Source organism: Rhinolophus ferrumequinum, chromosome 5 (assembly GCF_004115265.2).
Source record: "Rhinolophus ferrumequinum isolate MPI-CBG mRhiFer1 chromosome 5, mRhiFer1_v1.p, whole genome shotgun sequence".
NCBI lineage: Eukaryota > Metazoa > Chordata > Mammalia > Chiroptera > Rhinolophidae > Rhinolophus > Rhinolophus ferrumequinum.
Genome location: NC_046288.1, coordinates 61354844 through 61370237, shown reverse-complemented (window position 1 = coordinate 61370237; position 15394 = coordinate 61354844). Strand labels below are relative to the sequence as shown.

At 40.0% G+C, this 15394-nt stretch overlaps 1 protein-coding gene across 6 annotated transcripts in view; it reads left to right on the top strand.

Annotated features, from left to right (window-relative positions):
* The window catches only part of KLF3 (KLF transcription factor 3), a 35271-nt gene extending 20165 nt beyond the window's left edge, over positions 1–15106 (top strand). For all 6 annotated transcript variants that reach the window (XM_033106476.1, XM_033106477.1, XM_033106480.1 and 3 more), the window contains 4 exons: positions 2159–2645; positions 3345–3495; positions 8750–8910; positions 11070–15106. In XM_033106476.1, the coding sequence (XP_032962367.1) occupies positions 2159–2645; positions 3345–3495; positions 8750–8910; positions 11070–11251 (981 nt within the window). In that variant the 3' untranslated portion in view covers positions 11252–15106. The remainder of the gene's footprint in view (positions 1–2158; positions 2646–3344; positions 3496–8749; positions 8911–11069) is intronic.
* Positions 15107–15394: the final 288 nt, after the last annotated feature.

The following is a 15394-nucleotide window of genomic DNA, read 5'->3' as shown; positions in this document are numbered from 1 at the left end:
GAGAAGGGACTCCGAGGGCAATAGTGTGTATGAAGCTCATTACATAGGTTATCTCACTGGATCCAGTTTTAATTTAACCCTCACAGCCTCCTAGAAGTGGGTTTGCAGTACCGCCTTGACAAGTCTTGTCATATCCTGATGGCACCTGCACTTCTAATACTTAGTAATTTTTCTTGCTCTTTTATGCAACTGTTTTTTTTTAACATAATACGTTTATTTTAATGGAATATTATATCACTATGTAAAAAAATTTTTTTCTTACACATTTAAATAAAAACCTAATTATTTTAAAGCACTGTATGTTCATCGTGTACCATCTGTAAGTACCTTTAGTACCCGCAGAGAGAGGTGCTCCTGACCGCAGGTGTCTCTTTTCTAAGAGACCATACAGATTCTGATGATGTGGAAAAAGAAGGAAAGGACAGAAGAACAAAATACAGAATGATGAGAAACCAACATCAAAACCAGATGCAGATAAATGCTGCCAGGACCCCTGTTCCCCGATACTCTTAGGCTCTGTGGGCTTGGAGTAGAGATCAGGCATCAGTGTAAGTGAATCTGATGCACAGCCAGGTAGAGAGTTGCCCAGAGAGGAAAGGGTGTGATCTCAGTCGTCATCCCGTCAAAACCACTGCCACCCCACAGTTGTTTGTAACTTGCGGTAGTGGCCTCTGGAGGGGCGGGGAAACTGAGACATTCACGGCGCATTGAAGCCATTTAATCAGAAGGCCCCACTGGTGGGTTTTCCTGGTTACATCATGAGCTAGTATTGCCTCAGAATCATAAACACGTAGAATTTAAGAGGTGGAAGAGAGGCATAGGATATTGCTTATCACTTTCACTATAATACATTCAAATATAAGTAATTTTCTGCAGGAGGAATTGACATGTTATCACTGAATATTTCAGTTTCCCTAAAATGCCTACATGTAAAGAAAATAGCTGTTTCATTTTTTTTTAAAGCCATTGTACGACAAATATATATATATATATATATATATATATATATATATATATATATATATATATATATTTAATTTTAGTTAAAGAACAGAGTAATTTTAGTGAATTCCATGGCCAAGGACATTAACCAGAGTGCAATTATTATGATTGATTTATATTTAAAGCTGGTAGATACGAGTTAGGTTATCCTGATATTAGAAGAGAGAAGGATATTTGAAGGTAAATGAGGTCAGCTGTAGAACAGATCCTAGATTTGGGAAGAAACAAACCATTTTGTGTCTCCTCCAGCCTCTTGATGGAGGGGGCAGCAGGGTGTAAAGGAGAGAACACTGGGCCTCAGCCTGTGTGCCAGTCTCTTCAAGCATCGCTTGTTCTGATTTGAGTCATAGTCTGTTAGCAGTTTCTTACAGTTCTGTGTCATCCACAAATTTGGAAATCAAGTCATCTCCCACAGCTTCATTCAAACTGTGCATAAGACCATTGAAGAAGTTGGGGCCAAGGACATAATTACCATAGTGTGGTGGCCTTCAGGGGACAGGAGTGTAGGCTGACGGGCCATCCCGGTTTGCCTGAGACTGAGGTGTTTCCTAGGTTGTAGGACTTCAGTGCTAAAACCAAGACAGTCCCAGGCACATGAGGACTGTGGGATTCGTCAGTGGCTCAAGCCCACCCCCCGGGTACTGCCCTGCAGCTCCGATTCTCCATATTACGCACAAGTGTATCATGAGAGATGTCCTGTGTCCTGCTGCTGAGGTGAAGCACTAAAGCTGGAGAGCATTTCCTGCTAGTTAAGAAATCCCGTCAGAAAAGCAATGAGATTCGTTGGCTTGGCTGGTTCTCGGTGAACCCCAACTCTGAGTCCAAATGATAAAGGCCCACAAGATTCTGTTTTATAACCTGTTTGAGACGTTTGGCAGTCATCAACCTCAAACTTCACATTACACATGGGTATCGTCTGAGAATTAAGTCTGAGACTTTTCGTGTGATACAGGGTGACCATGTTAACCTTAGTTCTTATGTTTATTAGACCAGTTCTCTTATAGCATTTTTTTAGGGGTAAGCGTATATCTGAATCCAAACCACTTATTAAAGTCCATGTAATTGACAGTGCCTTGTATATTTTCATCTTACTTCGTGTTTCAAGCAAAGGTACTTACTTGGCTGTTTCCATGTTTCTGTTTTGCCTTTCCAATAGTCATATCCATCTAATTACATGGAGTCGATAAAGCCCAACAAGTATGGAGTCATCTACTCCACACCGTTACCCGATAAGTTCTTTCAGACCCCAGAAGGCCTGTCACCTGGGATGCAAATGGAGCCAGTGGACCTCACCGTGAACAAGAGGAGTTCACCGCCCTCTGCTGGGAATTCTCCTTCCTCACTGAAGTTCCAGTCCTCCCACCGGAGAGCCTCGCCTGGGTTGAGCATGCCATCTTCCAGCCCGCCGATGAAAAAGTACTCGCCCCCACCCCCGGGAGTACAGCCCTTCAGCATGCCTCTGTCCATGCCGCCGGTGATGGCCGCCGCCCTCTCCCGGCACGGAATTCGGAGCCCGGGCATACTGCCGGTCATACAGCCGGTCGTGGTGCAGCCAGTCCCCTTCATGTACACCAGCCACCTCCAGCAGCCGCTCATGGTGTCCTTGTCGGAGGAGATGGAGAATTCAAATAGTAGCATGCAAGGTAAATTCCACCAATGATCCACTCTGCTGCTCCCACTTAGGATTACGTATCCCGTGTCTTCACCAGGCAGCCTGGGTGAGAGAGCGAAGGAGCAAAGCTGTTGAACTCTTAAGAGAAAATTTTCCACTTGGCGTCTGCCTAAGGCATTTCCTGAGTGTGTGTGTGTGTGTGTGTGTGTGTGTGTGTGTGTGTGTGTGTTGATACTGGAAGAGCTCTCAAGAACGAGGCTGTCTATTTAATGCCATGAAATGATTACTTTCACTATGTAATTGTCGATTTGGGGGTATTAAGAATTTTGATTACTTTTTAAATTTTTGCTTTATGGAATGCTGACATGGTTCTAGGTGCAAAAGGCATTTAATACCTTTAGATCATGGTGATAATTAGTGGCTGTTAAAAGCTGCCTTGTTTACTGGCTGGTCGTGGGCAGCAAACGGGGGTTAAAAGGTGATAACCAAAAATAAGGAAGAATCATTTTGGAACTGATGTCTTAAAAGTCCAGCTTCCTGTTTATGCTGCTTACTGACACAATAATGGTCTGGAGAGACAAGTATCCCCTGCACATTCATTGCTACTGGAATTTTGCCAAAGGGGAAATAAATCCCCGCACATCAGTGTTGTAGGTGAGCAGTGCAATCTGCTTTTAAAAGTAGAAATTGGTAAATTATACGGAGTGACTTTGCTATTTTTATTTCTTAGTACCTGTAATTGAATCATATGAGAAGCCTATATTACAGAAGAAAATTAAAATAGAACCTGGGATCGAACCACAGAGGACGGATTATTATCCTGAAGAAATGTCACCCCCTGTAATGGACTCAGTGTCCCCCCCTCAAGCATTGTTGCAAGAGTAAGTATATTTAGGTCTACCCGGCATTTGTGTAGCCGCATACATCTTGGGACCTGGAAGGGAAGCACAAGCTTCCAACGCGTGATGTGTGGATTGCCAGGAACACTTTGTAGTATGGCAGCCACTGGGCAAGATGGGAGAATCTCCAAAAACAGTGTGTGCTTTGTTACATGGACAGCAGTCTGACAATGGCCTCAAGTTGCCGGTGAATGAGTCACCCATGATTTTTCCAACTTACCACATAATATCATTTTTACCTGGTTTCTTTTCTTCATTCTTCCAGACTATGCACACCTCGTTTTTAATCCCAACGTGGATTGAATTTGGTGTTCTAAATATTCCACGTAAGGTTGGATCATGCAAATTTTTTACACAGACACACACTGTCCTTCCAGTTGTCACTTCTAATAGAGTATACTGTTTCCATGGTGGGGAATGTCTTTAATCAAAATCTTCAGGCCAACCACAAGCCCAAGAAAGATGCTCCAAAACAAGTCCTGTAAATAAGTGATGGCAACAGAAATTGACCATGTAGCTCAGAAAAGCTCTACGTTGAAAGAACTCTTTATTATCTGGTCTTTTTAATCACGTTTACCCCTAGACTGTTCAGGCTGCTTTAGAACTGCTGTGCAGTAGATGTTTACGCAGAATCCAAGCACCTGAATGGTGGTTTGGTATAAGTCTAACTTGCCACACACAGGTTAAATAACATCATTAATGGGATTTGCCACTAGATGTCCTTGACTTCTACCTGTAATTACATTGGAGGCTGTTTTGAAGTAGTTAAGAAAGTGACCTTTGGATCTGACGTCTTGGATACCAGCTCTGCTCTCCACCATATGTATGACCTTGGACTAAACACTTAATCTTGCTGCCTCTGTTTCCTCTTTATTTTCATTATTGGTCATAATTATTTTTCTTGTTGTAATGGTTTTGTGTTACGGTGCTTGCGACATTGGATTTAGTGGCCAGCTTCCTAGTACAGAGACAACAATGACGTCTCCTCAGAGTTCCTTCCATCATCTTCCATATCCCATTTTGTCCAGCTTGAACAAATGTTCCGCCCTCCTTTCTACTTTATCTTCTCCACCCCTCTCCCTCACAGTTCATTCTGCAATAGAATGTGAATTCTCTGGTTTTAACAGTTTCCTGGCACTTCAAATACATTGTAGTCGTATCCACATTCAGCCCCCAGTAGGTGCCTTTATGATAGCTCAGGTATTAATTGCCCATCACACCAAAGCATAGTCAGTTTTTTGTTGTCTTTGCTTTGGTGCAATGGGCAATTAGTACAGGAGCTACCATAAAGATGAAGATAGATGAAGAAGAAAATGAATTTTCTCACCTGGACCCATCAGCTGGGAGAATATCTGATGGACATGTACATTATTGCCCTTCACAATTGCGTAGCACCCCCTACCCCCAAAAAAAGAAACTTTCCAAGTGTTTTCAAAGGAGTTACTTTATTCTCCCACAATAATCTGTGGGCGTCAGAGCAAATAGGAAACTGAGGAGCCGAGACATTAGATAACTCACCTGTAATCCCACTTTTAACAGTAGCGGGGGCCTGAGCTTGATCTGCTTCCCATTGAGTGCTCTTGCTGCCATTTTTAACCCATATCTCGCCGATTGCATCTGCTCACACTCATCTAAAAGGAAAAACAGGAAGATGAACCAGAATGGACACGTCTTGTAGGCTGAATTACCTCCTTTTATGATGACAGGTGTCTGGCAAGGTCAATGGCAACACAACTTGCACATGTAATTGTTCCTGCACAGGTGATGAAAAAGACTCTAAAGCCAGCTGCCCACGTAGGGAGGGAGCCATTGACTGAAAGAGGTTATTCCACAGTCTCGGTTCTTAGGAATTACAATGTAAAACATTATGGAAGAAGAATATTTGAAGACAGTACTCTGAGCTCTGAATGCGGCTGAAGAGAAAGTACTTTCTCTTATTTTAAGTAATGTTCTCCTGATAAGTTCAAGCTCCACAGCTTTTAATGATTAATAAGCAATATTAGTCTAAAGGTTTTTTTTTTTAATTAAAGTTTACTGGGGTGACAGCTATTAGTAAAGTTACATAGATTTCAGCAATATTAGTCTAATGCTGACCTAAGAATTCATTTTCCCTCAAAAACTTCAACAGATTAGCCACAATCAGGACATGTGCCCTGCAAGTAATTTTCTCACAGATGCAATTAAGTAATACCTTGGAGTGTGCCCAGTAGCAGCCCACGTAGGAAACAAGCTAGCCAGGAAAGAATCACTTGAAACCAACTACCTAGTACCATTATGATGAGGCAGCCCCAAGAATATTTGTCTTAGAAAACTTGCCTTTAGAGGCAGACTTTAAAATACAGCTTTGAAATCCATTTGCTTGATTACATAGAGCTACACCTTTAGAATTATTTGTAAAGGCACTCAGATGTATATCAAATTCCTTTGGTTACGTATTTACATGTGTGAAAATGCATTTAGAACACAAAGGTTGAGGATCAGATTTCTCTATTTAGTTGTGTATGTGAAAGGCAGCAAACATTAACAGAGGGGCCAGCTTAACTCAAAACAATGGTCAGGTCTCTGATATTTAATAGCTGTTCTAACTTCTTCATTGTAATGATCCAAACAACCTTTTCAAAAATGAGCAGGGAGGAGATCAAGAGGCAGGGGATCTCAAGATCCTGATCTCTAGCATCAGCCTGTACAAACATCTGGTTCTTGAGCATGGAGCTGATAACCACCCTCAGAATGATGCCACCTTTGTAGGTGGATGTTAGCCAGAGCAGAGACTATGTAATCTGATGTGGGGGCATCCCCAAAGCTCATGAGATTAAACTGTAGGGGCAGAGTTTGCAGATGGGTTTCTGAACTTTGAAATAGTAACAGCTACCACTGAGTAGATTTTTACATCTGAAACAGATATTCTATTTCTTTTCCCCAATAAATTTTATTTGGGAACAATGTGTTTCTCCAGGGCCCATCAGCTCGAAGGTGTCGTCTTTCAATCTAGTGGAGGGCACAGCTCAGCTCCAAGTCCAGTTGGCCGTTTTCAATCTTAAATTGCAAGGGCCGCAGCCCACCATCCCATATGGGAATTGAACCAGCAACCTTGTTGAGAGCTCGCGCTCTAACCAACTGAGCCATCCGGCCGCCCCTGAAGTAGATATTCGGAAGTGCTTTGTGTACATTACTCAGAACCACAGACTTCTGTGATCATATTATTTACCATCATCCCCATTTCACAGAGAGGATAAACACCTTGCCCAGGGGTCATAGGGACTATCAGCTACAGATCTGGGATTTAAAACTAGAGCACACAGCTCTTTAAGGAACCTTTATATACAAAATGAGCAACTGGAAAAAACGATCGTAACTACTACACAGAAACTATTGGACAGATTCCCAACCTATAAAATCTAACAATTGCGAGAAACTTCTCAAGTCACCTGGGATACTTTTCCAGTATTCCAGAGGCATATGAAATATATTTAACCATTGCCCCGCCCAGCATTTTATTTCTTGAAGTTCTCTTAATAAAGATGAAACACTTTAATGGATGGCATAAAAATTGAAAGTTAAAAATGAACCTTTTTCTTTTTATTGAAGAATTTTAAATTGACAATTCAGCTTTTAAAAAACTTGATTTGTCCATAAACCTCTCTCTATTTTCTCTGCTATGTTTGTACATTTATAAAATTGAAGTGCTTGTTTGTTTTTTGTTTTTCCCTCACTAGTTCATGTTCATTTTCCCATGTATCTAAACTTGGCTATTTAATCTTTCTGTATTGCCTCTCTAAGCATCAGTGTAGGAAGGTAAAGTGATACCCAAAACTGACAGGTTTTTTTTGCTAATAATAAAAGTGAGAAATAAGTAACATCACTTAAAAATAAACATACCTTTTTATTCTCTTTCTAGTCACTTCCTGGCATGCCTGAAAAAAATTACTGATAAAAGACGTGTATTTAAATTTTTACCAAGATTAAAAAACCAAGATTCATTTCAAGGAGTCCCTTTTGATTTTTTATGGCTAAATTTTATTACCCTTTATCTCACAAGCTTGAGTGTTTACCCTCATTAAATTCTTTTTTTCCTTTTCACCAATCTGTTTTCTCCCCGTATACACTTGTAAAACATTCATATGTTATTTGGAACATCTTAAGAAATTTAGATTCAAATTTAAAAGAAAAAGAAGTCTTTCTTTACAATTGGAATCCAACTACATAAGCTTGTAGCAAGTAGTCATTAGGAAAGCGAATGAATGGATTAGAATTAATGAACGGATTAGAAATGTTAATTCCATTAATTAGCAGAAGTCTGAGAAAACTACAGACTTTACCCAACTCTTCCCCATCTGCCTTTTCTGCCCACCAGCTGGCTTTCTGAAAAAGAAAGTCCACAGTAGTGATGTATAACATGATTTGATTTGTGCAGATGCAGTAAAGCGACTCTGGGTGTGAGTCCTCAGGAAGGTAGGGAGAATACCTGGCGCTCCTTGAGGGAACAGACGCTGCTTCGGAGCTAGTGTCCTGGGCAAGGGCCTTCCTGGCCCGACTGCTGGCACTGCCCTGAACTTCTCCCTCTCGCAGGAATGGTAGTAAAGGTTTTAGTTGTGAAGACTGCAGTGCCGACTTTTGTTTTTGAAGAGTTAGCATTTGAAAATCAAATGTGAATTGGCAGTCTTTAAGAGACTCCAACTAAATGCCAGTTACGTAAAGGATAAAATGTAGATAGATGCGTCCTACAGTGTGGTTTGCCTGAGACGTACGAATTTGACCTTTCCCATTTTCCCCTAAAGAATGACAAATGAAAATCAGGGCAACCTGTGGAAACATAGGAGGGTGTTCAGCATACCTAGTACCACAGAATCCTATAAATAGGCCAACTTTTACTGAGGGAAAGAGACTCCGCGAGTGCTTTGTGCCTCCCTCTAGCGTAGCTCCTAACCCTCCTTACTGTCATTACTTATCTACATGTCTGTCTCCCCCTAGAGTGTGAGCTCCTCGAGGGCAGGAACCCTGTTTTTATTCATCTTTGTGTCCTGGTGCCAAGCACAGTGCCTGGCTCATGGTAGGTGCTCACTCAATGTTTGTTGAATGAATATAAGCAGTGCTTCTTGGGTTGATCAGCTAATTTCTTTTTGTTTATTTTGTTGGGTTTTTTTGTTTTTGCCTGGTGTCGTTAATGCTTTTGGTAGACTGAGGAAAAGGAAGCGCCTTTCACTCAATATTCTGCATTTAACATTGGCTTTCACAGGAATCACCCTTCAGTCATAGTACAGCCTGGGAAGAGACCTTTACCTGTGGAATCTCCAGACACCCAAAGGAAGCGGAGGATACACAGATGTGATTATGACGGATGCAACAAAGTGTACACTAAAAGCTCTCACTTGAAAGCACACAGAAGAACACATACAGGTATCAGAAATGTAAAATAAGACAGCACCTTCTTAAGTATTAGACTGGAATGTTAAGTCAAATGTTCTTCTAACTTGAGAGGTTATAATGAAATTTTTTCAGGTACACTGAAAGTTACCATAGTCATCTCCAGACGTCTCTGTCATGAAAAATGAACATTTTGATAATGTTTTACTTCTGTAATAAGTTAAAATAGATTCCGGGTTATCGCTAGGACAAGATCCCTCCCAATCCCTTGCAGTTTTGTACTCTCTGTAGGGAAGGTGGGAGAAAGAATGGAACCTTCCCTGGAACAGAGGGGAAAGTGCTCTTAACCATGGGACTATTTCATCAGGGATGTGGTCTTCATATGGGCTTTCATTTAGTAAATGGTGTACATTATCAAATTCACAATAGCAAAAAACAGTTCTTTTTTTTTTTTCAGGACAAATGAATGTAGCCATTTATAGAAATGCAATGTGGGTAATCACCCTATTTGAAACTGAGGGAACTTTTATGCGATTGCATGCCATATCTGTTTACATTAGGTTGGTGCAAAAGTAATTGGGGTTTTTGCAATTTTTTAACCTTTTAAACCTCAATTGCTTTTGCACCAAACCTAATAGAACATTTTTCCATCTTGCCCAGTATTGAATATAGAGTGTGCAGCCAGAGCTTATGAAGATTGTTCCATGGGCTCTTGAACAGTTCGTGGCAAAACATCTTAAAGAATTCGTATAAAAATATTTTAAATAACCTGATTACTTGCAGTCAGTATTGGTGATTAATGTTCACTATAGGCCTCATCTGACCTAACCTCAGACACTTCGATACGAAATTCTGATGTAACAGCAGTTTGCCTCTATGTACATTGTTCTTAACTCAGAATGGAGACTTTTTTTTTTTTTGAGTTTTATTAGGCATGTTTAAAAAGAGAAGAATCTGGGGTTTGGAAGAGAAAAAGGCAGGAAAGTTTCTGGCAGAGTGGAAATGGAGTTTTTCAGTGACTCCTAGTGAGAAAGCCGAGAGACAATCAAAGTCAGCCCACGTGCAGCTAGCTGTTCTTTCTCTTTGTCATGTTACCAGGGAGAGTGCTGAGGGTGACAGCCTCGTATTTAGAGGAACACCCAATCACCCAAATCTATGCCAAATAGATTTCATAAAAGCATCCCCAGGGCATTAATGGGACCTGAGAGGTGGGTGTTACGAGTCTAGCCTAAGATTAAAAAGATCCTGGATATTTGCATAGCAATTCAGATGTAGGAAAAATACCTCATAGCATTTATATTCTGTGCCCCAAAGCAGATAATACAAATTCTGAATATCTCATTGAAATGCCAAGGAATGGCAGTCCTGTAAGGTTTCTAGAGAACAAGGGATGGTAAATGGGAATTACTTCGTGATGCCCCTTACCCACTGTTACTCATTTGAACGTGTAAGATAGCCATTAACAGCCGTGTCCTTGTACAGGCCTTCAAACCGGCTCTCCCTGTGATTTTCCCACAAGGGTCTTCTGTTTCTCACCTGCCAATTATCATTATCCCACCGGAGGGGGTGGGAGAAACCTGGCTTCTGACAAGACGGGGAGATATTAGTATATTTTTAGTACTTCTGAATTAAAGCATTATACTTAGACATGGTTGTTACTGACTAAACAAAAGATAAGCTGTTGAAATCCCTGACAGATATTTCAGTTGATAGAGACTTCAGATTTTTAGAAAACGATTGAAATAATAAGAAAATCCCACAAACTTTCAATTTGGACTTCTCAATGAATGGATGCTCTGCATATAACTAAGATCCTAAGTAAGTTTAAGATTTGGAGATATACAAGTACAGATCACCAAGTGTTTCCCACGTTATTAATCCCTACTACTGAGGACAAAAGCAAAACAACCCCTCAGAATGGATTTCAGTGCCTTTCTGCTTCAAGAACTCTTAAAATGACGTTGCCTTTTGTGGGTGGGGCAGTGAGCTGGTTAATAGTTACGAGAATTCATTCATTTTTTCTTGCTTGTCTTAAAAGACACTGTGTTACTGAGAGACAAATGGATGAACATACCTTGGAAATAATATTTGTCAACAACTTTAGCTCAAAAATTTTAATGTTACTGTCTTGATTCATCAGTAGCCGTTTGCTGTCAGGAAAAATAAGCTCTTTTCATTTGTCCCTTTTGCAGGAGAAAAACCCTACAAATGTACATGGGAAGGATGCACATGGAAGTTTGCTCGGTCTGATGAACTAACAAGACATTTCCGAAAACATACTGGAATCAAACCTTTCCAGTGTCCGGACTGTGACCGCAGCTTCTCCCGTTCTGACCACCTTGCCCTGCATAGGAAACGCCACATGCTAGTTTGAATGCGTCCGACTCCCGCCTCCCATGGCTCCCCACTCGCCTGGCTCTCTCTCTGTCCTCCCGTTATCTTAACTCATTTTTTACATGTACATTTTAATTTTGATTCAGCTGGTCTGAATCTCGGAATTTATATCATTCAAACTTCCATATGGTCAGTAGTAAAGATTCTCTAATCCTCCCTCTCCTTACCACGGGTCAGACCTAAAGAATGTGAACACTTTTTTTTTTTTTCCGGGGATGCTAAGCAAACCCTTCTTACAGATACGTTTAATGTAATGAGAACAAGGGAACACATAAACTAACATAACCAATTGTCGGTTTCTCCATGTATCCCTCAGAAGAATATCGAAGTAAATGTATTAGAAATACAGTATCAAGCCTGCTAGTCCTTGCCAGAGACGTTCATACCTCTGTGCCCTGTGATCGCATGTCGTGCTGTACAGCAAAGAGAAGGGTGACCCCGTTCCCCGGTGAGCTAGAAGGGCAGCAAGATTTCAGGCTAGTCCTGTCAGCTCTCCCATTGTCCTTCACCAATCGTGCTTGTCAATGTGGCTTTATCACTTCGTCAAAATTAAGTCCTTTATCCTCCTTTGGGCCTGCAGCTAATAAGGAGGTCTTTACCACCGCGGGAAGAGGAGTCAGAGCTGTTGATGTAGGTGGGCGCTGTCCGTCAGTTCAAGGGATGGATGCCGTGTTTGCATCGCCTGGAGTTGGAGCAGAGGGGCTTTGAGCAGGGGGCAAAGGAGGAAGCTGGCCATTCTTTCTAGGCTAGGGGTTTTCAGTGAGAGTTTGTCACTTGGTTATCTGTGCAGTGCGTTCCCAGAGCTTGTCACTATGCATACTTAGCTGTGCACAACCGTACGGCAAAGCCAAGTACTGATGGGGTTACCTACCATGCCCCTATCTCCATTCCTACAGTGTCCTTAATGGGGGTCATAAGTATTGATAGGAGGGACGCCACAAAAGACATTTGCCCAGTAATGGTAAAGAATCTTTCGGGGAAGGGTCTGAATGGCCGCCTTTTACCTAACTTACAGCTTTTCTTGCAAACAGGGAAACATTGAGTGGTAATTATATTTCTATCAAATTAACCATATAGCCTTCATACAGAAACTTCCGTGTGAACTAAAAAGTGCCAAATTGGCTGTCATTTGTATTCAAGACCTATATCATAAGGAAGCATCTGCTAATGCTTTAGATTTGTTCATTAAAACTTGAGTGACACTATTTGTAAATATAAATAGTTGTGAAGCACACGTACCTTTATTTGGGGAGCAGATTTCTGAAAAATAGAGAAAACCACAGTGCAGGGATTCAGATACCGTGTTTCCCTGAAAATAAGACATAGCCAGACAATCAGCTCTAACGCATCTTTTGGAACAAAAATTAATATAAGACCCCATCTTATTATACTATAACATAAGACCGTGTCTTATATTTTTGCTCCAAAAGACGTGTTAGAGCTGATTGTCTGGCTAGGTCTTATTTTCGGGGAAACGGGGTATGTAGCTCAAAAATTCCCAAATGTTTACTGTTGGAGCTGGCAATCTTTTTTCACTATCAGCTATCCTGTCAGAAAACAAACAAAATGACTCGTGTTTATGTTGAAGATAAATAGCATCATTTGGGGGAAGTTTTTCAAAAGCAGGCTTTTGAGCATCATAGTCTAAATGCCAATAAAAATAATTCATGCATACAAATGTCATTGTTCCTAAATTTGAAAGAAGTGGTCAAATGTGGGTGCATATAATCAAATGCACCTTCATAAAGGACGGAGAAGAGAGAAGAATGGAATCCTGAAGATTCGTCCCAGCCACAACTCAGGATCCTACACAACCTTAACTGGGAGGAATACACTGTTGAATTGTTTTTAGAACATCAGTGAATAAGTGATTCTGGAGGCCTGAGAATTGTGTGCGGAGCTTACTTTGGCGCTATGTTAATAAAAGTTAAGCTGTAAGGACTATGCACCTAAAGAGATCCCACCCACCAGCCCTCTGAACCGACGTCTCCGAAAGGAAACGTAGTTGAGAAATGCAAAATAATTTGTTATCTTGGCACTTGGTTTTTCTTTTCTTTTATTTTTTTAAACACTGCAAAATTTGTTTAAAATATTAAAACATCCCAATTGGGCTTTATTCTTTTCTTTTTGTTTGCAACTAAAATACGAATTGAGGGATAAAAATGGCTCTTGGAAAAGTAGATATGGTCTGTATTGTAAATGCCTCGTCATGTTCATGCCAAAGTGTTTATTTCTTGAAATGGTTCTTCCACGACCCACCAAAGATGGAGATACTAGCTTATGTGTGATCCAACCCATAAAAGGTGGGGAAAGGGGCAAGAAAGGGTAGATGTGATCTTTGAATAATTAGCTTTGAGTCCGTGTCCAGTTGATAGAAAACTTCATGGGTTCTCATGAAGTTCATTGTTCGCTATGGCATATTAAAATTTTGTTCAAAAGTGCAAGTAAGACCCTGCTGAGACTTACATTACTGTTTAGCCTGCCTAGATTATGTGAACAGTTCATTAACAAAGACCCATTTGAGCACTGAAAGGAAAGCAACCCAAAGAAGCCATTCTCAGTTCCCATGCTGGCCCATATACTTTAATTATCAATTGGCTCTTTCCAAATTTTCCTTTTTTATATATTTGTATCTTAACTATGATAGTTGAGAAATTTAGTCTTAGTCAATTTTAGCTGTTATTGTGGGAGGCCTCAAATACAAGATAAAGTGCCCTGAGCATGTGGTTTTAACGGTGTGCCCTGTTAATATCAATGGTAATTTTAATTGCAATATTTAAGTTGATGAGAATGATTTGTAAACATGGAGTTGGTGTTGTATAAATTGTTACAGAATTTCTTCAGTTATTATCCAAGTGTCATCTTGGGGAAGAAATCAGAAAAGTTAGATCTGAATCCATCCCATTTTCGAATTTTACAATGTGAATCTACATCGTAAATGGGCACTAACATTCAGAGTCGCCTGGTTTGGAGACTGTTAGCATAGGTGTGTTCCAAAAAGGAAATGCTAAATATGCAGAAGTTTCAAGAGCCTTGGAACAGATTTACAGGGGAACTATATACGTATATGTATACTTTATTAAACACCCATCTGCACTATCAGTGTTGCACTAATGTGGAATTTGAAAGACTATATTGCTGATACTGTATATCTGCACATCATTCCTGGTTAGATTGTTTTAAAGACAATCTCAAAGATCTCAAGTTTTAAAATAATTCAATTGGTTTGAAAATACAGTCATCATGAAAGAATTGCTGTCACACATGAAGTTACTCAGAGTTGTCTGTTCTCTTCCTGGTCAAGGTTAACAATTTCTAAATGATTGCAAATTGACTTAAGAAATAATACATTTACAAAGCCATTTTCCATGCATTAAACGAGGGCTACAACAATGTTTTACAAATACTAGCACTTTTTTGTTTTGCTGTTATGTACTTAGTGTTAGAGGGTCAAAATAATCTTTCTGCTTAGCATCTCTTAAACCATACCTGCAAGTATAGCAGGATTATTACATTTACAGTACTTTAATACTTGTATAAACTATGCAGAAATTTTTAATAAAGTGTAATATATTTTATAAGCTAATAAGACTGAATGGGTAAAGGTTTTTAGCATGCATTAGTATACTTGCAAATACTGAAACATTTTGGTAATCTTTCTTACTAAAGATGTGAATGTTTAATGTACCTTCTCTGTTTCTACTCTGTAGTCCAATGGGAATTCAGTAATGACATTTTGTCATGTCAAACTGTGAACATAAATTTGTACTGTACAGTCCTCATATACTATATACAGTATGCAATATATGTATTATATACTTGTTAATAAAACCATCAGAATATAAAGTGTGATTGTGTGATTATATATGCAGCAATCACTAGGAACAAAACTTAGCAATGTAACTTGTAAGAGACTACTTAGATATGTTAAAGCAAATCACTGATAGGCATCATTGTTGAGGGAGGGAAAGAAAAACAGATTTAACTGGAATATGCACTTAAGGAGTTAACTCAGCCCTAAAGCTATATCCCTGATTTTCTAGCAGCAACAGGAAATCTAAGTACAAACCATAAACGTGCAGACAGCCCAGCATAAATCTACAAACACACCTAATGCATGCTT